The sequence below is a fragment of the Neovison vison genome, chromosome 1 (genome assembly GCF_020171115.1).
Source record: "Neovison vison isolate M4711 chromosome 1, ASM_NN_V1, whole genome shotgun sequence".
NCBI classification, from domain to species: Eukaryota; Metazoa; Chordata; class Mammalia; order Carnivora; family Mustelidae; genus Neogale; species Neogale vison.
Genome location: NC_058091.1, coordinates 183,703,259 through 183,727,663, shown reverse-complemented (window position 1 = coordinate 183,727,663; position 24,405 = coordinate 183,703,259). Strand labels below are relative to the sequence as shown.

Genomic DNA, 24,405 nt, shown 5'->3' with positions numbered 1-24,405 from the left:
GCATGAGTTGTAAAAAGAACTCCAAGTCTTGAGTGTGGCCCTTCAATCAATCGTTTGTATGAAACATCTGAGGGGAAAGGGCTTCCTCTCTGAACTATAGCTTGCTATTACCATTAGGTCCAAAATCCTTGCTTTCTTGAGAAGATACACTTATTCTAAACAGTGATTTCTCAACTGAGGGAAATGCTAGAGGGGAAAAAAAAAAAAAAAAAGGAAAGAAAGAAAGAAAAAACCCTTTTCCATCTGCAAGTCCATTTTTAATTATATAAACATATTTTTATTTCAACCTTGTTTTTGTACAATCTCTGGACCACTTTAATAAAAAAAAAACCAGCTGCTTTTTTATGCAAGGGATGTCACAAAAGCAAAATATAAGTTGGAAAAGAACACTATCCAAATAAGGAATAAAAAGCCTTATTTAGTACTTTCACGCTACACTTCCAACATTTTTACCAGCAGAACAGTACAGCCCCTTAATTACCTGCACAGCTGATAACACAGCTCACATGTCTCTACCCTCCACCCCCTGGGACACATTGGTTGTTCCTGTTTTCTGGCAATTTTCTGTCATCTCATAGCTTACCGAAGTCTTCGTCCATAGTAGATCCTTTGCTCCAGAGGAATAAAGTAACATTTTCTATTATTATCTGTAATATAACAGTATCTATTATATAATCTGAAAATATTATGAGGTAATAGAAACAAAGGTCATGCGTGTTGACTGCCATGTGATGCCAGCCATTAATTAACCATGTACAGAAGAAGCTCCATTGCTTCTAAGGACAGTATGTAGCGTCTGCCATGAAAAAGAGGTCCAATAAATTTTTCATGAAGCAAATGACTACTTTGCTATTTTCATTTCTATTTTGGTAGTCTATCAGTCTCCTATTGACATCTGAAGGAGGCTTACACCCACTCTCCAGAGATGATCCACTAAAAGATGCTATGGTTGGCTATCCAAAGACTCATTCATCACCATCCCTCTCTTCAAGGGGCTGGAAATCCTTGTGCTTGCCTCCCCAACCACCCCTTCAGCAACGGGTGATGGTCATGTGGCAAAGACGACTGGAAAGGAAAGCTAGAGAAGGTTCCTGGGAAAGTTTTTGCTTTCCTGAGAAGAGACCAATGGGTGGTGCCCAGCCTTCCCCTGCTTCTTAATTTGAATGCGCATATAAGTTTCGGAGCTAGTCAATCATCTTATCATTAGGAGAGAAAGAGAACTGTAGAATCCCTGGCCCTGACATCTTTGAGCTGATAAACCCCAAATTACCTATATCCAGATTCATTATTAAATGAGAAAAATAACTCGGTTTGTTTAAACCATTTAATAATCATATTTTCTGGGGCACCTGGGTGGCTCAGTAGTTTAAATAATCATATTTTCTACTGCATCCTGCCCACAGCATCATAATTACTTCCTGATAACACAGATCGAGTCTCTTTGTGTTATCACTTCCAGCTTTCTTCAACTTCAAATGAAACGATCACAATTTTTAATCAAGTTAACACAATTATTTAAATATAAATAATATATTTATATATATTATTACAATGAACCCTGTGTATATGTTACTACAAGGGAAGGACACCTTCATCATCCTGGTTATACAATAGCAAACGAAAATTCGGCAGTATTTGGGCTAATATTCTATGAGACTCTGGTGAGGGATTAGCATATGAATTATTAATCCTTATTTTCCAGTTTATATTTTTCTTTTATAAGAATATAAGGAGTGGGGCGCCTGGGTGGCTCAGTGGGTTAAGCCACTACCTTCGGCTCGGGTCATGATCTCAGGGTCCTGGGATCGAGTCCCATACCGGGCTCTCTGCTCAGCAGGGAGCCTGCTTCCCTTCCTCTCTCTCTGCCTGCCTCTCTGCCTACTTGTGATCTCTGTCAAATAAATAAATAATATAAAGAGTTACATTACATATTTTAAGTTCACATATGAGAAACTATTTTTCAATACTGAAAGTTAAAGCAACTTGGTCTGTATCAGTGATTTATTCTGATATTTTTCATACCAATTTAAAAATAAATACACAGCTTATGTATATTAAAACATGCTTTTAGTTTATTAAAGGTTCAAGTTTTACATACTGGCTCATAAAAGAATTATAAACTTCTTAAAAAGTAAAATTTATATATAGTATAGCCTTTATTGAATTATATGAGATAAACTTTTATTTATACATGTAAAATCTTTGGAAACAACAAAATAATGAAGAAACTAAAATTACAACTTGCTGTGTTTCTTGTATGCTCAGATCCCACCTTCTAGAAGCTGTTAAGTAAGAAAGGCAAGGGAGATATACCAGACAAGTGATTATCCGACACATGCTGATGGAAACCTGGTAAAGTCTGCTAACTCCTCTGGGTTTCAAAATTTATCCATAAGGTGGAGAGAGCTGCAGGATCCATGTAAGTAAAAGGATCTGGATTTTAACCACTGATTGTAAGGGCACCAGTGTGCTCTTGAGTCAACAGGTAAAGCTCTTATCTATATCAAAAGAAATGATTCATATCCAGAAGTTTGACAAACAATTAAGGGCTTAAATTGTGCAATGTTTTCCTATTTTCACCAGAGGCAACCTCAGTTTCAGAATTTTTAGTTTGAAATGTGAAATTAATTCATCATGAGTGCTGATAATATGCCCTTCAGTTAGTAAAGAAAGGTGGAGGAGAGAGAAAAAGAAAGAAAAGTATTTTTACTGGGAGATAAATTTACATGTAGAAATCTACGATTTCAAATACATCCAACCTCAATGAACAGTAAAAAGAAGATACTCTAGCAGTTCATATTATACATCACTGCAGACCCCAAGTTCCCACAATTATTTTTGCTAAGTATTGCACTAAACTTCAAGGGATAATCAAGAGTTATCAGTACAAACTAAAACTTCATGCAAAATATCACATGATAAATCATGATTTTTTTGTATGAAACTAATGTCCTTAAAAAAATAGGTAATGTGTATTTCAATACAGTACTATGCCAATATTTCCCGCATAAATAGGTTTCTAATGCAAACTAGCTATAAGCTAGAGAAAATTATCAACCACCCAACAAGGCACACTGTATTTTTTTGTTTCATTCATTGCCTTATGAAAAGGGTTAATTATCCTTAAAGGAAAAGGGCTTTTTTGGCTATAATTTTTATTTTATTAAGTTATTAACTGACTTATTTCTAACATTCAGAAATCCCCATTTAGCAAGCACTGAAGGCTCCAAACCAGAAAACATTTTGTGTTTAAAAGTGTAATTCCATGAAGTTCATTACTTCATACTGTAAAAAGATAAAATTAGTACATATACTACAGGTTTGTGCTATTCAGTGCAGACCAGTGGCCTGATGTGGATAATGTACTTTTAATGTGGCTAAACCAAATTAGTAAAATACACAAATTAGTAAAATACACAAATTAATTCAAAGAATTAATACAGAAGAATAATAGGAACTATCTTAATAATTGTTTACATTGATTACATGGTGAAATGGTAATATTTGGGATCTATGGAGCTAAATAAACTATATTATTAAAATTAACACCAGCAGTTTCTTTTTATCTTTTTAATGTGACTACTAGGAAATTTTAAATTACATAGTATATGGCTCACATTATTGTTCTATTCTATATCACTGCTACAGAAACAGCAGACTCAATTACATGTTAATATTAATCCCAACCCATATCATTAAATTTTTGTATAATTATGGTATTTGAGATAACATATTTAACCCATTACTGCAAAAGGCCTGAGCTTAGAATCAACTATGCCTCTACGCTTAAAAACAACACCAGATAAAACCTGCTCTAATCTTTTTCATCTTCTGTATATTGGCAAGTGTGCTAAACTTTGGTTAGAGATGAGTCAGCAAACAGGAAGGGTCTTTCTGGTTGATAGAAATGTTCTAAAATTGGATTGTGGTGATGACCGCACAACTATAAATGTATTCAAATCACTGGATTGTATACTTCCAGCCAGTTAAGTTGTACAGCTGTAAATTATACCTCAATAAAGCTGTTTAAAAAAAAAAAAAAAGTGCCAACTAGAGCCCAGCAGATCTAAAGTGCCATCTAGAAACTGCATAAAAATTTCTGGTGATTCAAATATTATTTTCAATCTATCATACAACTCAATATTGCAAAAGATTTTTTCCATGAGGGTCCTTTTTTTTTTTTTTTTAAAGATTTTATTTATTTATTTGACACAGAGAGAGAGAGAGATTGCAAGTAGGCAGAGAGGCAGGCAGAGAGAGGTGGGAGTCAGGGAAGCAGGCCCCCTGCTGAGCAGAAAGCCCGATGTGGGGCTCGATCCCAAGACCCTGAGACCATGACCCGAACCAAAGGCAGAGGCTTAACCCACTGAGCCACCCAGGTGCCCCCATGAGGGTCCTTTTAAGTGCAATGGATCTAATTCAACAGTTGATTATGTGATCACTAATTGAGGTATAAGTTGAAAAAGAGAGAATGTAGAGTCGCTGAGGGGACAATTTATTTGCTTTAGGGGTACCCAGCTCAGGCAATCTTATCGCAAATGCCTCACACAGTCTGGGCACCCTATAATTGGACATCCATTGGCATTTTACCAAAACAGAATACTAGAATATTAAAAAAAACTTATATTAATGAAGAAGAAGAAGAAGAAACAAAACAATGGTTACAGTAAGTACCACATGAAGAATTCACACTGAACAGGAAGATAGATTTCAAGACATGTGCCCAAACACAAATATAAATACAAACATTTGCATGGATATACGGAGTTGCCTCAAGGTCTCATTTAAGAAGTAAACCAGGTGATTATTCAAAAGCCAAAGAATCATCTGAAATGTTAAAATCATTCAGGAACGTTCATTTAAGGCAGCCACAGAAGCAAGGGACCTAATATAGTCCATGCTAGGTCTAAAATGACTCATCCAGGCATGTGGAAAAATCTATGAATGTATTTGTTAAAATTCCAGACTGAAGTTATGTCACAACTGTGAATGTTTATGATGTAGTTAGAAATACTTTATGAGGTGAGTGATACTTTAAAACTGAAACGTGAACATGGACCAAGTAAGACTGAAAATGTGATTATTTTCCTACAGAATATCTGACACTTCTCAGAATTAAAAGCTATTTCTCGAGGGCTTATCTTAAAAAAAAAAAACAAACAAACAACAAAATGAAACGTGAACAAAACTCTCACTGAATTTGCTTTCTAGACAATTTGCTGTGGAATATAGGATACCACCAGCCAGTTCACACAATCCAATCACTGTGGTGTCCCCAGCACATATGTTTTTTGTACATTTTATTCATGCATAAATGCTTTTTAGACCTTCCAAAATAAATGCACAGAAAGATACAAATACATTTTTAAAGATATCCACAAAATAAGGTTGTCTAGGTATCAAAACAATTGTATTTGAATTGTATCTATTCTTACTGTATCTATTCTTTTTCTTCTTATTTTTTTAATACTTAAAGTAGTACAAGTCACCCGACAATGAAGCTCACCTTTATAAAATATAAAGAACCTTTTTTCAGTCCAAGATATTGGCAAACTCACAGAGCATACCAAAAGTAAAGCATTAATATATAACTTCCAAAAATAGTTAAAACTTAGAAAATATTCATAAATCTCTAAAACAGATGATTTTTAACTAACAGCATGAAGTTTGTGCTTTCTCTAATTTCCAAGTAGCCAAAATATTCATACTGAGGCAATATTCGGTTTCTTAAGAGTTCAAGTCAAAGAAGTATACTACTTCCTCATGGACGTCTGTAAGACTCTCCTTGCTTAGACACACTGCTGTATCAAACACCTTGCAAATCACCACCTAAGAAAATGGAAATGCCCCCTCTTCGGTAACTATTTACTTTAGGAATAAAATAAGTCAGCAAATAATACCAAATTTTCCTACAGGCTACACAGAAGAAAGGAAAGGATGATTTTCACAGGCCATGGAGCTGAGAGAAAAAGTTGATTCAGGGGGACTATCGTACTACAAGTTTAAATGTATTATGCCTTTTGTAGGGCTTTTTGTAAATCACCATAGAAGTTGATTAAAGTGCTGGCCATGGCTGTATCTACCGCAGACTGAGGAATCATCCCACGCAGATCCGTCTGAATGTAGCCGGTCAAAAGACTCTGGTGTGGACTGTCTTTAAGCGGAACACAAAACCAACCACAGGGATGGTTATAGCCACGAATAAATTCTGGTCTCTTTTCATTCCAGTCAACACTTAGCCCTACAAGGAAATTTTAAAATAACACCATTAATGACAGTGATTGTAAATAGTAAATAGACTATAAATAGTCTACAACTCTCATTAAACAATATTTTCAGATTTCCTGTTTAAATATTTTTTCTTCTTATCCATGTAGATGAAAACTAAGCCCCAAGAGGGACCATGGAAGAATGAAAAAGATAATTACCAAGTAGAATTCTGGCAGAGGGCTAGAGGTAATGGGGAAAGTTCTAATCCCATCAGAATAGGTAACATTATGTCATCTTGGTAACTCCTTGGAAACTATAAATCTTGGCTGTAGCATCCAGGCCTCAAGGTGCCCAAAATCAAAACGACAGTACCACCACTACTCCCTAAAGACATTACTACATCCAACTTTGGTACTGGCTGGTTAAGAGTAAACAAGTAAATATTTACCTAAAACTGCCAACTCAAGTATATACTATACACAGAAAAAGACTGATTTCCCTATAGATATATTTTAGAAAGCAGGAGCCTTCTATTATTCTTTTTTCTATTATTATTCTTTTTTTCTGTAAGATTTTATTTATTTATTTATTTGATAGAGATCACAAGTAGGCAGAGAGGCAGGCGGGGGGGAGGGGGGCGGTAAGGGAAGCAGGCTTCCTGCTGAGCAGAGAGCCCAATGTGGGGCTCAATCCCAGGACCCTGAGATCATGACCTGAGCTGAAAGCAGAGGCTTAACTCACTGAGCCACCCAGGTGCCCAGTATCCTTCATTTTTAGAAGAAAAATATTACACAGCTCAAGGAAGGAAAAATATTCTAACACATACCAGTGTGTTATGTATATGACCAAGAAGATGTTTTCTGAGAGTGATTTAATCTATTTACTACAACCCTTTCTAAGAGGCAGGCATGTGATTCATATTTCTCAGTGGTGACCTGGAGGATACCACATTACTGAGAATAAAAACTTACCAGAAAGATTTCAAAACCCTTCTTGATATTGTTATTTATTGTTATTGTTAATGCTATGATGTAGCATTTGCAAAGCTTAGTATAAAATAAGTGTGAAGGCTGAAAATATATCTCACATAGAAACATCCAGCCAAGAAACCTCAAATATTTAAAACAAATGAAAAGATATCATAGAGTTTTGAGATCATTACCACAGGACAAAAGCCCTTCTTCATAGCCCACAGTGTAGGAGAAATCAACAAACTCTCTTGGGGAAATTATATTCCAAAGCTGACCAGCGGTAGTGTAACGCATCACACAGCAATTCTGAAAGAGAACAGGTAACAGGTATTACTACTTAGGAAACATATATGGACTCATATATCATAACTTAACCCTTAGTAAAAAACTAAGATTCATTTAAAATGTATTTATAATTATTATTAATAATAATTCTTACATCCAACAGCACATTAAAAAGATTATCCACCATGACCAGGTGGGATTCATCCCTGGGCTACAAGGATGGTTCAACATTTGCAAATCATCAATGTGATAGAACAAATTAATAAGAGAAGAGAGAAGAACCACATGGTCCTCTCAATCGATGCAGAAAAAGCATTTGACAAAATCCAGGATCCGTTGCTGATTAAAACGCTTCCAAGTATAGGGATAGAGGGAACATTCCTGAACTTCATCAAATCTATCTATGAAAGACCCACAGCAAATATCATCCTCAATGGGAAAAAGCGTGCTTCCTTCCCGTTGAGATCAGGAACACAAGGATGCCCACTCTCGCCACTCTTGTTCAACATAGTATTAGAAGTCCTAGCAACAGCAATCAGACAACAAAGGGAAATAAAAGGTATCCAAATTGGTAATGAAGAAGTCAAACTCTGTCTCTTTGCAGATGACATGATTCTTTATATGGAAAACCCAAAAGACTCCACCCCCAAACTACTAGAACTCATACAGCAATTCAGCAACGTGGCAGGATACAAAGTCAATGTACAGAAATCAGTGGCTTTCTTATACACTAATAATGAAAATACAGAAAGGGAAATTAGAGAATCGATTCCATTAACTATAGCACCAAGAACCATAAGATACCTGGGAATAAACCTAACCAAAGAGGTAAAGGATCTGAACTCGAGGAACTACAGAACACTCATGAAAGAAATTGAAGACGACACAAAAAGATGGAAGACCATTCCATGCTCTTGGATCAGAAGAATAAACATTGTTAAAATGTCTATACTGCTTAGAGCAATCTATACTTTTAATGCTATTCCGATCAAAATTCTACCTGTATTCTTCAAAGAGCTGGAGCAAATAATCCTAAAATTTGTATGGAATCAGAAGAGACCCCGAATCGCTAAGGAAATGTTGAAAAACAAAAATAAAACGGGGGGCATCACGTTACCTGATTTCAAGCTTTACTACAAAGCTGTGATCACCAAGACAGCATGGTACTGGCATAAAAACAGACACGTAGACCAGTGGAACAGAGTACAGAGCCCAGATATGGACCCCCAACTCTATGGTCAATTAATCTTCGACAAAACAGGAAAAAATATACAGTGGAAAAAAGACAGTCTCTTCAATAAATGGTGCTGGGAAAACTGGGCAGCTATATGTAGAAGAATGAAACTTGACCATTCTCTTACACCATACACAAAGATAAACTCAAAATGGATAAAAGACCTCAACGTGAGAGAGAGAGAGAGAGAGAGATCACAAGTAGGCAGAGCAGCAGGCAGAGAGAGAAGGGGAAGCAGGCTCCCTGCTGAGCAGAGAGCCCGATGCGGGACTTGATCCCAGGAACCCCGGGATCATGACCTGAGCCGAAGGCAAAGGCTCAACCCACTAAGCCACCCAGGTGCCCCTCAAGTTCAGTTTTACAATTAAAGATGCTGGCAGTTGTCTTAAGCAGCAAGGGTAGCACTACCGTGGAAAACAAACTCAGTTCTGACTAATACTCATTAGTTAATATGAGAAAGCTCAAGCTTTTTAAAAGGCAGCAAGGATTCCCCTGTGAGATCTCTGCCATGACTACTTACTTTCCAATCAATGAATACAAGTGGGTGCCCATACTCACACTCACCTGCTCTCTCTTACAGGCACACACACAAAATCTGAAGTAATGTTTCTCAATAAATACCTCCTCAAAGTGTTCCAAAATATCCATTGAAGTCATTAAGCTATCCCAATCCAAGCGACAGGGACCTGGGCGTATATGGTCTATGACACTATTGACGCTGTCTTCTATAACACCTTGGGCTTTGAAACTGGAGAAAAAATATTAAGGTCAGATGCTGTTAGAAAGAAAAATTTCAGTATGCCCTCATAGTTCAGAGCTAACTTCAAAAAAATGAAAAGTTAATTAAGATTTTTGTAAAGGGAGCTTTCTTTCGGGGACTGAGACGCTGGAAGCAACGTTGAGGTTCTGGCCGGGCCGAGGGCGTCGGATCTCCCTGTCCTCCCCTTTGACCTCTCCCCACAGCCCCTCAATAAAACAATTTGATGCCAAAAAAAAAAAAAAAAAAAAAAAAAAAGATTTTTGTAAAGGGAGTAAATCCCAAAAGTTTTTCTGATAAGTTATATCAATTATTTTATCAGAATGTACTCTTTGCCCTCAAATCTAACAAGTGATCTGAAGTCTAAATTAAATGAGCATAGGAAAGTACCTTCATGTTACAGTGTAAATGAAAATAGTCCACACAACACTCATGCTTCATTTATTCTGTATGCAATTCTTTTCTCAGGCTCTAAAATGTTACTAGTATACACATATTTTTACTCTGACTTTCAAAAACTTTTTTACAGGAACAGAAAAATAGGTCATCCAGGAATAGCACACAGAGGAATGACTCATGAATAATATCAGAACTTGACATATTTCAGAGGTGGCATTATGTATCAGTGGGGAAAGGATCTATTATTCCATAAATGGCACTTTGATTCAATACTTATACTAATAGAGAAATTAAAAACTGAATCACTATTTGACACCATTCAAAACAATTACTTCCAGACAGACTAAAGAACACTACATAAAATTTAAAGCTTTGAGAAAAATACATCTCTGTGACCTCAGGATACAGGGGGATTTCTTGAATACATAAAACAAACAAAAATACAAATAATACAGGACAGTTAAAATTAAAAACTTGCATACTACAAATGACATTATAAGTAATTTCTTCAAAAACCAGCCATAGACTGGAAGTACGAATGTGTAACACATATAAACAGACATAATTATTCTACAGTATACATAATTAATTCCTATAAACCAATGAGAAAAAGACAATCCAAGGAAAATAAGTATAAAAGATATGTTAAGATTGATCAGAAATGTCAAAAAATTAAGGAAAGATGCTCAACTTCACTTGTACTCAAGTAAATACTAACAAGATACGGTCTCATACCCCTGAAACTGGCAGAGTAAAAACACAACAAGTATTGAATGGAAGGGAATGAGAGCTCTCAAACTGCTACCACCACTTTAGAGAGCAAATAATTTGCAATGTCTAGTGTAGTTGAATGAAACATACCCAAAGAAAATCACACATGTGTTGAAGGAGACATATACTAAAGAAGTTTACTATAGCACTGTTATTTTATAAGGAAGAATTGTCAACAACCTAAAAATTTACAAACACAGGTAAATACATTTTCATATGAATGTGAAAGAATAGATCTACATGTAATAACCTAGCTAAATCCTGAAAAAAACACTGTATTAAATGGAAAAAAATCAAAAGCAAATTACTAAAGGAAACACACACACACACACACACACATATATGTGCTCAAAGCATAAAAAAGGAATACACACTTTGAGATAGTAATTACCTCTGGGGAGGAAAGAAAAAAGAAGAAATGAGAGATAGATTAGCTTTAACCATATCAGTAACACTTTGGGCAGGTCTTTTTAAAAGTTTTTTTAAAGCATCTGAAGCTGTTTTATCATTGTAAGTATTTCCAGCTCAAACTTACATGATCTCCCCCATCCTAAATCTGATCTTCCCTCCTGTGTTCTCTGACTTGGGGTTGACGGTGGGAATAGGGCAACAAAAATGAATCCCAAATTAGACATCTGGGATTCAACTTCTCTTGATCCTATTTCAAAAGTCAGAACAAAAGTCACCATGTTTTATCAAGATGACTTCGTAAATGTAAAGTGCTTAGAACAATATCTGGCTCTCAATGAATGTTAGTTATTATCACCACCACCACCCCTTTCACATTCACGTCCCCTTTTCGACTCCCATACTATGTCCTGAGTTTGGGTACTCTGTGTCCAGCTCAACACTGCAACCATTTCTAGCTCTTGCGACCACATCTCTTTAAGTTTCTGAAAAAACAAAACAAACAAACAAAAAAAAAACCAAAAACCAAAAACCAAAAACCAAAAAACCAAAGATCTCTTCCCAGGAATATAACATTGATACAAAATTATGTTTATGGTCTTGAGGAAACTTCAAGAAGCTAACCATAGACTCTGAGGGTAAGACCTCTTCTCTAAACTCTCCATGCGATCATTTCCATTTTTCACAGTGCTATCAGATCAAGTTCAAAATCTTTGAGGACCTGGGAGGTGGGAGTAAGGATTGAGCAAAGGTAAGCACAATATTGAATTCCTTACTTCAGAATTCAAAAATCCTATAGACATATGCTCTCCCTACCCTCATACTTTATGCTTCAGCTATACAAATATCACTTCTACTTCCCTAAACAAACTCCTTAGAGTGTTTCCCATCTGTGTTTATGTAATAGATGCAATCCCCTCTGCCTGGAATATGAATCAGTCCTTCGTTCCCTAAGAAATAACCCATTCTTCCTTTAAAGCTCGGTTCACACACTAAGTAAGTCTTCAATGAATTCCTCTCAAATTATCAAGCATTATGCTCCCTTGGCACATTTTGTGCTTTTCAACCCCCACTGCCAATCAGTGATCTAAAGGATTAACTTCACACTTGCTTACAATGCTTAATCCACAACTCCAGTTTCCTCACCCTCATCATAAATATTGTATAACTCATCTTTCTGGAAATGCTATCTTTGGTATCATACTTGAGAACGTACAGTAAGTGGAACCCACAGTTTCATTTTTAAAAGGACTGAGAGTCCCAAAGATATGAACATTCCACTCCAATTATACAAGGCCAACAGTCTCTACTGGCTTTAAAAAACAGTATTAATTTTCTGGTAAAAAGCATAAATTCGTGTTCACCTATATACAAATATCAAAAATGGAAATAGAAATCACCTATAAAATAGGCATCTAAAGGTGTGTATTTGGTGTTAAGTAAAAACATTCTAATATATAAAAATTACAGTCAACTCACAATTCTGCTACATGCAGTTTCATATCCTGCTTTACTCATTTTACATCTTGAGGATTTTCTTGTGTTTTAAACTAATATTTGAAAACACAGTTTTTAAAGAGTGTAAAATATCATGTTTCAAAATTTAACCATTTTATGACTATTGATTATTCAAGTTGTTTGTAATTTTTAATATTATAAGTAATGCTGTGATGAAAGAGGTATGTATTTATTAACTTCCTTATGATTTAAGACAAATTCTTTTTTTTTTAAGATTTTATTTATTTAGCGAGCACAAGAAGCAGCAGCAGCAGAGAGAAGGGAGAAACAGACTCCTTGCTGAGCAGGGAGCCCAATGCAGGACTTGATTCCAGAATCCCGGGATCATGACCTTTGCCAAAGACAGCCACTCAACCAACTGAGCCACCCAGGTGGCCCTAAGATAAATTCTTCAAGTATGCTATAGCACTGAGTAAATATAGAAGAATACTAGAAAGGGTTATAGACTATGCTAAGAAATTAAGATTTTGATTGGCTATTTGATATCATTATTTATGATTTCCCTTACTACCAACTCAGTCCACAAGGAATATGGACACTTTAAAGGCTTTAAATTCGTGATATGCTTCTCAGAAAGTTTAAAATCTTTAAAAGCCAAATTTTAGTGGCAAAGATGATTAAGTGATCATTTATATATATATATGAAGTCTGGCAATGTCTTAAGAGCTACCTAAAACTACAAGAATTTACTTACAGGTATCCATTAAATTCTTCTGAAGGTTTTCTCCAAATTGTAACATCTTTCTAGAAAAATAAAAAAATAGTTTAAGGGCATAAATCATTACTTAGGTGGAACTCTGGATATAAAACTGACAATTTCAAATTCTACAGCATCAGTCTTTGCATTTAGAGATACATAAAAGTCACTTATACCATCAATTGATCCATATTTGAATTTCTTCTGTATCCTAAAGTTTTTCACGTTTTGCATGAAGTACAGACGTCCGAAACAGATTTTTCAGTCACTTAATGAGATGCAAACCTTGTTAAGATCCTCACCAGCCATTATTATTTGCTCACTCTAATCTTATCTATTTACCATTAGGGACACATTTGGCCCAAGACAAGAGGAATGGTAAATATTTCATTCTGAACTTGCTTGTATCTTTTTAAAAATCAAACAATTCACATCTATAATGACAGTGCTACCTTGAATTCGTCCGTCCATCTTTTTTCTAATTATTTCCCAAGAAATTCTGAATATCAGACTAGCTAGAGTACTACACTGAAGAGTCCTGGGTTCCAGGGCTGGCTCTGTCAACATGTAGCCATGTGATAGTTTGGACCAGTTATACCAATAGAAAAGAATAATAATTGGCCACCCTCACAGGCTTGTTGACATATCTGAAACTATTTCAAACTATCAATACATGTTACATTTCATATGTTGACTTTAGAAGCTATTCTTTAGGCTCCTGTTGCCAGTCTATTCTCATGTCCAATATCTAAAGAAGTAATGAAAGCAGTAGAGGATTACTGTTTTGCCTTGGTAGATGTCAAACCACCAGTTTTATTAGCTTAATTATTTATCCTGCCATCCACCCAAAGTATGGTCCCCATTTTCCTTTAGCATTTTGAAAGTCATCAACCAACTCACTGGATAGAAGATAAATACCATAAGAGGTAATTTAAATAATTTACCGTTTTCTTGGCAACTCGCCACTTATCATCTTCAATGCTATGATACTGTATGAGAGTGTTCTTAAGTCTAGTGGCAAAAGCAGTAGCATCAGGCAGGCCTTCCATTTTTTTTCTTCTGTTACAAAGACAAAGATTAGCATCAGCAAATACCACAATTTGAAGCAGTAGATCACTGAGTCTCAAATCTGGCTTCATAAGAGAATCAACTGGGGAGCTATAAAAGATACTTATACCTGGATCCCACTCCCAATCAACTAATCAGAATCTCTGAGAGTAGGGCCTGGGCATAGGTTTTTTTTTTCCCCCCTAAAAGTTACCAAGATGAGTAACACCAAGCCAAGGATGAGCATCACACATTTTAAGTTACTAAAATTACTCATATAAAAATAAACTACAGGGGTGCCTGGGTGGCTCAGTGGGTTAAGCCGCTGCCTTCAGCTCAGGTCATGATCCCAGGGTCCTGGGATCGAGCCCTGCATCGGGCTCTCTGCTCAGCGGGGAGCCTGCTTCCTCCTCTCTCTCTCTGCCAGCTTCTCTGCCTACTTGTGATCTCTGTCTGTGAAATAAATAAATAAAATCTTTAAAAAAAAAAAAACTACAATCCTCATTCCCTTTCGAAAGGAATATAATAAAAAGAAATACATTTTAGAATTCTAGATGACTTAAAGAAAAAATACTGCTGTTTCCAAACTACAAAAATAAATACACAAGGAATAAATTCTTTTACAAATTCTTTGGAGTTTCAGCCATTAAATTTTTTAATTTAACAACCAACAAATTTAGGACTCATTCTAGAAAATTAATGACAAGAGCAACTAGAAACCTGTTCACACATTCTTTCAGGTTAGGGTTACAGAACTCTGAACAACTTTAAAAGTTTGAAGAACTGCACCATTTTCAATATTTTATTTCATTTGATGGTGTAAGATTTAGTAAGGTATCTGCATAAGGAAGTCATATGAAGACTTTTAGAACCATCAGTACCATATAAACAAATGGTTCATAATTTTAAGGCAATAATTTTAACCATATAAAAAAACAACAGTATTATATCGTACCTAATTCCAAAGATAGGCTACTTTTCAACATTGTTTCTAAAAAGAAATGATTGTTAACCTTTTATTTAAAGACTTTATTTATATATTTGACAGACAGAGATCATAAGCAGGCAGAGAGGCAGGCAGAGAGGCAGGCAGAGAGAAAGCAAGGGAAGCAGGTTCCCTGCTGAGCAGAGAGCCTGACGTGGGGCTTGATCCCAGGACCCCAGGATCATGACCTGAGCCAAAGGCAGAGCCTTTAACCCACTGAGCCACCAAGGCACCCGAAATGATTTTTAACCTTACAGATAATAAACAATATAATGAAGCCTTCTTTAATGTGACAGCTTTAAAACATTGCTGCAAATTCTTGATACTTCCCATCAAGAGGTAGTCTGTGACTGCATGACTTCTTGGGCTGGGTTAGAAAAGTCCATGCAGGTTTTGCAGGTTTCTTTTGGACTAATTGCTCTGGGAGCCTCTGATCAACATGCAAGCATGCAAAAACTCTGGTTATCTTGAGTCTGAAATCTGGAAAGACTGGAGAGAAGGGGAAATGGGGAGAGAAATAGGACTCCAAAGTCTCAGATCCAGAAGCCTAGTTAGAGCTTCCTTCTAATGGCTATCACCCTAGGCTTCCCTTAATTTTACTCAGTCTTCCCCATCTTAACAATTTACTTGTATTTTACTTTATTTTTATTTATTTATTTTTTAATATGGGATCCACACCCAGCATAGAGCCCAACACGGGGCTTGAACTCAGGACTCTAAAATCAGGATCTGAGTTGAGATCAAGGGTCAGATACTGAACTGACCGAGCCACCTAGGCCACAACCATTTCTTTCTTTCTTTCTTTCTTTCTTTTTTAAAGATTTTATTTATTTTTTTGACAGAGAGAGAGATCAGAAGTAGGCAGAGAGAAAGATAGAAGAGAGAGGGGGAAACAGTCTCCCCACGGAGCAGAGAGCCCGATGCGGGGCTCAATCCCAGGACCCTGAGATCATGACCCGAATTTCTGAAGGCAGAGGGTTAGCCCACTGAGCTGCCCAGGCACCCCTCAACCATTTCCTTTTAAAATGGAATTGAGCCAGTGGCTCAAAGACAAAGCCTCGGAATCACCCTTAGAAGAAATTAAGAGATTCCTATTCACACCACCAGGTCTCATTGCCTAGAATATTATTGTCCTACTTATTTTCTTTCTGCCCCTCAAATAGGCCAACCTTGTCACTGACTCTGGGCTTTGTTCTTGCTATTTCCTCTGCCTGGATTATTAGATCCCAAATCTGAGCATGACTAATAACAACTTGAAATGACAATTTCACTTTAAACCTATCTTTTTTTTTTTTTTTTAAGATTATTTATTTATTTATTTATCAGAGAGAGAGGGCGAGAGAGCAAGCACAGGCAGACAGAATGGCAGGCAGAGGCAGAGGGAGAAGCAGGCTCCCCGCAGAGCAAGGAGCCCGATGCGGGACTCGATCCCAGGACGCTGGGATCATGACCTGAGCCGAAGGCAGCTGCTTAACCAACTGAGCCACCCAGGTGTCCCTAAACCTATCTTAATAAAGCCATCTCCAAGTCTCCATTACATCCTTCTTTTATTTTCTTCATAGTGCTTATCACAATCTAAAATTAGCTTGTTTTTTTATTGGTATACTGTATTCTACCCTTTTACCATCACATCCCTAATTAACAGAGCATGAGCCTTTGACTGCCTTGTTTAGCACAATATCCCTACCTACTAAAATGTTGCCTGGAACACAATAGGCCCTTAATATTTGGTGAAGTGTGTTCACTTCAAAGCAAGAATCATTTGGTCTTGATTTTGTGTACTTTAGGTTCCTTGGTGCACTCCAGTAAAAGAATATAGAAAAAGCTTCTGGGGAAAAGCTGCATGATTTACAGAACCATCAAGTTACTACTAAATAGGAAATCAAGAAAAGATCTAAACAAAATGTCAAGCCTCAAACTTCTATGTGAAAAAGGTTGTAATTCTCACCTACAGATGCATACATCAGAATCCCCTTTGTCATATTTTGTAGTAGTTGCAGCTGTTGACAGATTCCCTTCCCTTCCTCAGAGGACTCTTCTGAGTCCTCTCTTTGACCAGGCCTTGTTCTTGGGCTTATCCTTGGCTTCCTAAGTTCAGTTTTAGCAAGAAATCTGCTGAGCTAGCTTACTGAAACACCCTCAAAAATTCCTCATCCTACCCTTGATTTTATCATGCTGCTCTGCATTCAGCAAGAACCCTAAGTCAATTTAGCGAGAACCCTTACCCCTAATGTTTCCTCTTAGCAATTTCCCATCCATTGACACCTATCCCGCTCCTTGGCTACAAATCCCCACTGTCTTTGTTGTATTCAGAATGGAATGTAATTTTCTTTTCTTTTTTCTTTTTATCTTTTATCTTTTTTTTTTTTTTTTTTTTTTTAGGATTTTGTTTATTTATTTGAGAGAGAGCAGGGTGGGGAGCAGAGGGAGAGAGAATATCCAAAGCAGACTCCATGCTGAGCATGGAGCCTGACAAAGGGCTAGACCCCCATGACTACAACATCATGACTTGAGCCAAAACCAAGAGTTGGAGGCTTAACCATCTGAGGCACCCAAGCATTTCCAGAACAGGGTACAATTCTATACTGAGTTATCTTTTCCCCTATTGCAATAGTTCCTGAATAAGATTTGTCTTTACCATTTTAACTTCTATCTGCCTCTGGGCTTTTTGTGACACTGTTTTTAGATGTTAGATATCAGGTCCCATTGCCAGATAGTGTGATTCAGTGGGCCTATTCTGGAGTAGGCCCCAAAAATCTAGGTTCTATAAAAAGCCTCGCTGATCATTCTGTTATTCAGCCAGGGTTGAGAAACACTATCTAAAAACTAAAGATGACAGAAATAAATCACTATTGTAGTCAGTATTTAAATAGTGTAGAACAAAGCATACAAGCTATTAAAAATGATAAACAAGATGATACAGAACTGTAGGGGAAGAAAAAAACCTTTTTCTCTCTGGAACCTGCAAATTAAACTGAAAGAAGGTATATTAACAGTACAAAAGACACACAAATTTTATTTGCTGTTAATATTTCATTTTTTATATACATAGAGGCCTTCACAAAAAAGAAGGAAATGGAGACTCAAAAAAAGCACTTAGACTTAGGGCTTATACCCCATTCTAACAAAAGGTAATAACTTGTGGAAAAGTGACAAGACAAAGAAAAGGGATTTTGGCTTCTAAGGGTGGTGAATTATGAGAAAGTTAGTAGAAAAGAAAGGTTATTGTAGTAAAGTTTGTTTGTTCAGACAATCCTTGTGCCAGTTCTACCTCCAGTGATGAGTTGTTCTCTTCCTAGTATAGGAGAGGAGAGGGAAGACCTTCACAAAGGGAAATTTATGCTCTACTTTTAAGTAGTAGAGGGAGGGAAAACAGCTCTTTCTGCATTTGCTGCTGAATTGCCTTCAGTTCAAAATAATCCTTATTCCAAAATGGCATATTTGGGGGTGTATATCCCAAAATATGGGAAACATGGGAAAGTATATATAGAAAATTCAATAAAATAGAATTTAGGATCTATGTAAGTGATGTAAGTGATGCAAAATATATAATAAATATAGAACCTACCCATCGATTAAAAGTGGATAAGATCATTCAAGCAGTGTGCCAGTCAGGAAAGTATCCCATTTCTCCTCAAAAGACTGCCAACTTGATAGCTGGTACAATGACCTTAATCAAGGATATGTTATAAACTAGCACAAATTCTTAGAGAAGACTTGAAAAGCTAATTTATCTATTGCTAGGATCATTATGATTAAACAGTATTCTTTAAATCCAAAGGTTGCCTGCCAGGTTCCTGTGGTTGGTAGGTAAGATATTTCATCAAAGATGAAATGTAAAAATGCTATTATCACAGATGATGTTATCTTTGTATAAATCCATTACACAAGTGTAAGCAATAAAAACTACCTATAAAGATGAGAATCTGGATCTTTAAGATGCTTACCTTAGTAATCACTCCCTCTTACTGATCACTATGAAGTCCAAACTCCTTGAAATGGCTTATGGGCCCTTTTGTGATCTAGCTGAGCGTCACTGCCTAATTTCTACTCTTCTTTCTTGGACTCCCCTAAAGACTAGGTTAGCTTCCCCTGACCCCACCAATGTTTCTCAAAACAACTCTGTACGTATTCATTTATCATCTTTTCCAATTTAACTATAAACCTTTTGTGGCAGTAAATGTGACTTAGTCAATGTTATACCCCTATGTCTGGCATGCAGTAGGAACCCAGTAAATAAAAGTAGGAAAAATAGGTAGACAGTGAGCTACTAGGCTCACTTATGGAAGGCCTCAAGGTATCGAAGAAGAGCCTGTTTACACCAATCATCCTTAAGCTTTTGCATGACTAAAAATTCCACTGCCATAATTAAATATAGCAATTTGTCAAGGAAGTCTACTATTTTATTTACCAAGCATCTAGTATCTACCAAGTCCTAGAACTACAGAAATGGATGTAATCCAGGTTTTGCTCTCAAAGTTGACTTATTCCACCCTTTAAATAAACTCTGAATTAAAACAAAGCTAAAACATTAAAAATTATTAATAAGCCTCTTTTAAGAGTAGCGGAGTAGGAGGTAGGAAAGGAGAACAAGTGTAAACTCAGAGAGCTCTTTAGCCCAATGAAGTATTTAACCAGGCAGTTCATTCTTGTATGGATTTTTTTCATCAAGATTAAGTCCAAAAGAGAATAATGGTTACTGTCTAAACTATCTGTATGTGGGCAAGCGTGACATATCTTTGGAAATATATTCCAGAATTGGGGAGCAAGCAGTATTGGGGTTATTATCAAGGTCTTGATGCTCTCCTAATAAAACAGAGTACTCCCATTAATTGAAAGGAAATCATACAATATGCTCTACTGCAGTCTCCACCTATGGAGAATGTAAGGAGAATGTTGTTTTTTTGTTTTGTTTTGTTTTGTTTTAAGATTTTATATATTTATTTGTGAGAGAGAGAGATCACAAGCACGGGAAAGGGGTAAAGAGAGAAGGAGACTCCCCACTGAGCAGGGAACCCGATGCAGGACTCCATCCCTGGACCCTGGGATCATGACCTGAGCAGAAGGCAAACACTTAACCAACTGAGTCACTGAGGCTCCCTGGAAAATGTTTTAAATACTATTCTGGACTCCTTCTTACTAATTCTTTCATTCCCTTTCTTGACCTATATCAGGAAACTCTCCAACTCAATCACTTACATTTCAGAGAATGATTACCATTTAATCATACCAGAATCTAGCAGCTCCTTCAAAAAGGCCATATACTTTCGACAGTCCTATTATTCAGCTCTCAGTAATGTCCACCTTCATTTTTTCCCCCTTACTTTATTCTCTTTTTTAATTTTTTTCCTTACTTTAACCATTTTGTTCATGTTTTCTATGCCCATGTCTTCAGAATGATCACTAGTGTGGACAGTGGCTGCCATTGTAGAGGCAGCAGCCTGCCAAAGTCAGAAATTATCTTGTGGCCATCTATCAGCACCATAGTCTTTGGCCAATACAACTCAAGTTTTCATCAAATTTACATCACAGGGAGATGGCCATTGGTTCTATTTTAAATATGAAACATAATACACATTTTAACCTCTAATAAAAAGTGAATGTCATAAAAATCTGTACCTATGTAGTATGATGAAGTCAGAATTCACGTTTTAAGCTATTATCAGAATTGTTTAAACTTCCATTTCCCAACTGATAAGGATTTATTTATGTAAATAGCTTCAATTAAACATGCTATAGATTTTTCCCCAAGATGTTATAGCAACCAAGACTTTGTAAATTAAATTGTATTTTCTACCTCAGCTAAAAATTACAGCATATGCTTGATTTCCAATCTTGAATTTGTAATTTAGCTATTCCAAGTCAGTCAAATACAGTAATTTCTCATTTTTGATACTGTCTGTAGCAGGAATCCAACAGTGGAACCCACTTCTGCAAAAACGACCAATGCCCTTCCCTCCATTTCAGTGCTCAGTTTAGTTTATTCTAGTATAAGCTTTACAACAATGTTGAGAATTTTTACAATAATTAAGGCAATATTAAATTCTAATGATATTTCACCTTTAAGTCTGAGTTCATGTTTGAGCTCCTAATGCTCTACTCCTTTTTTTAATATAATAGCTAACATTTATTGATCATCTACTACGTGATCAGTCTTTCTGGCCACGTTAAACTGTATTATTTCATTCATTACAATTCACAACCATCAAAGCTGATCCTATTATCCTTATTTTGCAGAGAAAGTAACAACAAAGAAATTAAGTCACTTGGAGATCACACAGCTAATAAGTGATGGAGTCAGACAGAATTCCAACTCAGGACTTCTGCCCTCGGAGTCTCAAAGTCTCTTCTGTAAAACACCGGAAGTTGCTCACAAGCTGTAAGAGACTTTACATAAAAAATCTGACATCACACTAAATCTGTCATTTTGTCCTGGCTCCGGATCCCAAAATAGCTCAGGTAACCTTTCTTAACTGCATATTAGGGATAACGGTAACACTGATTTATTGAGGAGTTACATGAGTTAATACATTTAGGACAGAAGCTAGAAGAGAGTAAACCTAGAAAACGCTGCCTCTTATCAGTATCACCTCAGCCAACGCTTGCTGTGGGAAGATGGGAGGGACCCTACGTCGTCGGTGCATTTACTACGAACCAGGAAGCACTGCGCCCCTCAAGGAACGCCACCTTAGTGAATCTTCACCATGGCCGACGCAAGGTTATTACTACTCTTTCCCCACTTAACGGATGCAGAAACTGACGCCTAGTAGACATCCAAGTCCTTAAACTGGTGAGCGGTGCAGAGAGACGAGGTGCAAGCCCCGGAATCCTTCCGCGGATGGAGGGCGAAGTCTGCACCCGCCGGGACGCCGCGTCCGCCACCCCCCGACCTCCCCACCTGCCTCCCCCGCCCCGCTCGCCGGAGCCGCTCAGGGGAAAACGCACCCCGCGAGGGCGTCCCCGACGCCCCTGACGCCCTCCCTCCAGGCCGCCTCGCTTCCGCCGCGGCTCCGCGCCTGCACCCACGGCTACCTGAGATGAACGAGGCGTGGTAAGCGAGTAGGCGCTCCGGCCCGTGCCAGACACCCAGCTTTCGGCGACACTGAGGCTCCAGAACTCCCCAAGTTTCCCCACCCATCGGGGCCAGCAGAAGCCAATGGGTGACGGGCCGCCCCGCTCGCAGCCAATGGGAAGACAAAAGCCCTTCAGGGAAAGAGGACCAATCACCCAGCCAAGTCCCCTGCTAGACGCCGGGTGCAACCGAAGAGCTTGTGGCCTAAGTTGGCCGGGGCAACGTGTGTTTGGTTGGATTGGCTGGCGCGGCAGCGTGCGGAGCGCTGATTGGTCGCTGGGAATGGAATGATTTCTCGTGAGTTTGGGGTGGCGCGAGGCGGTCCAAGGTTTCCTGCCTGTGTGAGGTTGGCGGGTGCGTGAGGCTCCGGCCGGCGCTTCCCGCAACCAATTAATGGCGAAAAAAATTTTTCGAGGCAGTAAAACCAGCTGGGAGAAATACGAACACGGGAGGGAGTGAATGACTACAGTGCGGGATAAAGCTGTCCTAAATTCAGAGGGCTGTGGAGATGTACTGTCACGCGGCCGCACTCTCCCTCTCAGGACCAAAAGTCAGGTTGAGAGAGAGAGAGAGAGAGAGAGAAGAAGAAGAAAAGGCGCCTGGGCACTGGATGACGGATCCTTCAGGCTTCCGCCTCCCATGACTTAGAGCTAATTGAGCTTCCGCCAAAAGTTTGCCCTCAGATAAGGGAGACCGAAGACCACCTTGAAAATAGAGAAGAGGAGGGGTGTGGCAGGTGGGTTTTGCAGCCTCACGAAGTATTCTGGTTTTCATCTGACAAGGTGTTTGGCAAATCTGAATACTAAATATCGGGTGTTTACAAATTATAGTTACTGGGATATTTGGTTTGAGGTCCAAGAGTATTAGGGCATGCAGCGCTGCACCGTTAGTCATTGTTGGTGGACTTGGCAGTGAGAACAAATAATAATTCATAAGTTTTTAAGTTGATGTCATTGAAAGAATCATCAAACACCACTTGCCAATTATTACTGGCGGATTTCAAAAATCTTACCTCATTGTGAAAGCTTACGCAATGGGTGGCTCGGTCCGTTAAGGGTGTGCCTTTAGCTCAGGTGGTGATCCCAGGACCCTGGGATGAGCCCCGCCTGGCTCCCAGCTCAAGCAGGGGGGGTGGGGTGGGGGGGAGAGCCTGCTTCTCCCTCTCTTTCTGCACCCCCCCTTGTGTGCTTGCTCTCTCGCTCTGCTCTCTCTCTCAAATAAATAAAATCTTAAAAAAAAAAATTAAAAAGCTTACCTTATCCATAAAAGGAATAATAATTTGGCTGGTTATTACTACTCAATTATTTCACATGTAATCATCTGAAAAACTCACCTACCTTGGTGGGGGAGGAGGACTCTTAAGTGGATTCGGTGAGGTATAAAGTATGTAAGACCTTATACAAAGCACTTTTCCACATCATCTGAAATTATTGTCGAATATGTATGCCAACAAGGACCACGATAATGGTCAATAATAAGAAAGAAACAAGTGACTAGAGGCCTGGGCATAGCTCTTAAGGCAGATTCCTTAATTTCGCAGTAGCTGAAAGGCCTCACAAAACTTGTGATGTGCTTCACAGCCCTCTATTGGGCACCTGTGTGCAACAGTGAAGACCAGGAAGGAAAAGACCAATATCTGCCCCAAAGGTTTGCAGTGTATTGGTGGAGAGGAACAAGTCCTCAAAAAATAGAAAATTAGAATCTATTAGGATTCAGCCATGAAAACATAGCTCAGCAACTCTGCAGACTCTCTCAAAGAACCTGGTAGAACAAATTTAAAACAAAATCAGTTTGGCGCTTGTTGTTGTTGTCGTCGTTGTGTTGTTAAGAGTTGCTGCATGAACTCATCACATCGATGCCCAGTAGGGAAGTCTTTCTTTACCTTTTGTTCTTCATCTGTTTTTGTGATCTTCTTGGTTCGAAAGAAGTTGTGGTATTTAAAACCATTCTTTATCTATCAAAGTAGAATACTACTGAAAGCAAAACTGCAGGTTCATAAAAAAGAACATCATCTGGAGCTATTATTGATGGCTTACTATGGACCAGGCACA

General features: G+C 37.9%; 1 protein-coding gene across 2 annotated transcripts; it reads right to left on the bottom strand.

Annotated features, from left to right (window-relative positions):
• Nucleotides 1–5,265: 5,265 nt before the first annotated feature.
• STARD4 (StAR related lipid transfer domain containing 4) lies at nt 5,266–22,449 on the bottom strand. 2 transcript variants are annotated; one of them, XM_044264307.1, is made up of 6 exons: nt 22,315–22,449; nt 14,195–14,306; nt 13,248–13,297; nt 9,322–9,448; nt 7,373–7,487; nt 5,266–6,241 (listed from the first exon to the last, which is right to left on the bottom strand). In XM_044264307.1, the coding sequence occupies exons 2-6, from the start codon at nt 14,297–14,299 to the stop codon at nt 6,012–6,014; spliced, it is 627 nt and encodes a 208-aa protein (XP_044120242.1). In that variant the 5' UTR covers nt 14,300–14,306; nt 22,315–22,449; the 3' UTR covers nt 5,266–6,011. The 2 variants fall into 2 exon arrangements, with proteins under 2 accessions (XP_044120242.1, XP_044120235.1); XM_044264300.1 differs by having other exon boundaries at nt 14,195–14,309; nt 22,315–22,447.
• Nucleotides 22,450–24,405: the final 1,956 nt, after the last annotated feature.

Coding starts and splice junctions, on each gene's coding strand:
- STARD4 (XM_044264307.1), bottom strand. CDS start 14,299: ATGGAAGGCCTGCCTGATGCTACTGCTTTTGCCACTAGACTTAAGAAC. Junction 9,449..13,247: donor GAAGAATTTAATGGATACCT/GTAAGTAAATTC, acceptor TTTTTTCTCCAG/TTTCAAAGCCCAAGGTGTTA. Junction 7,488..9,321: donor TTTTGGAACACTTTGAGGAG/GTATTTATTGAG, acceptor GTTCTCTTTCAG/AATTGCTGTGTGATGCGTTA.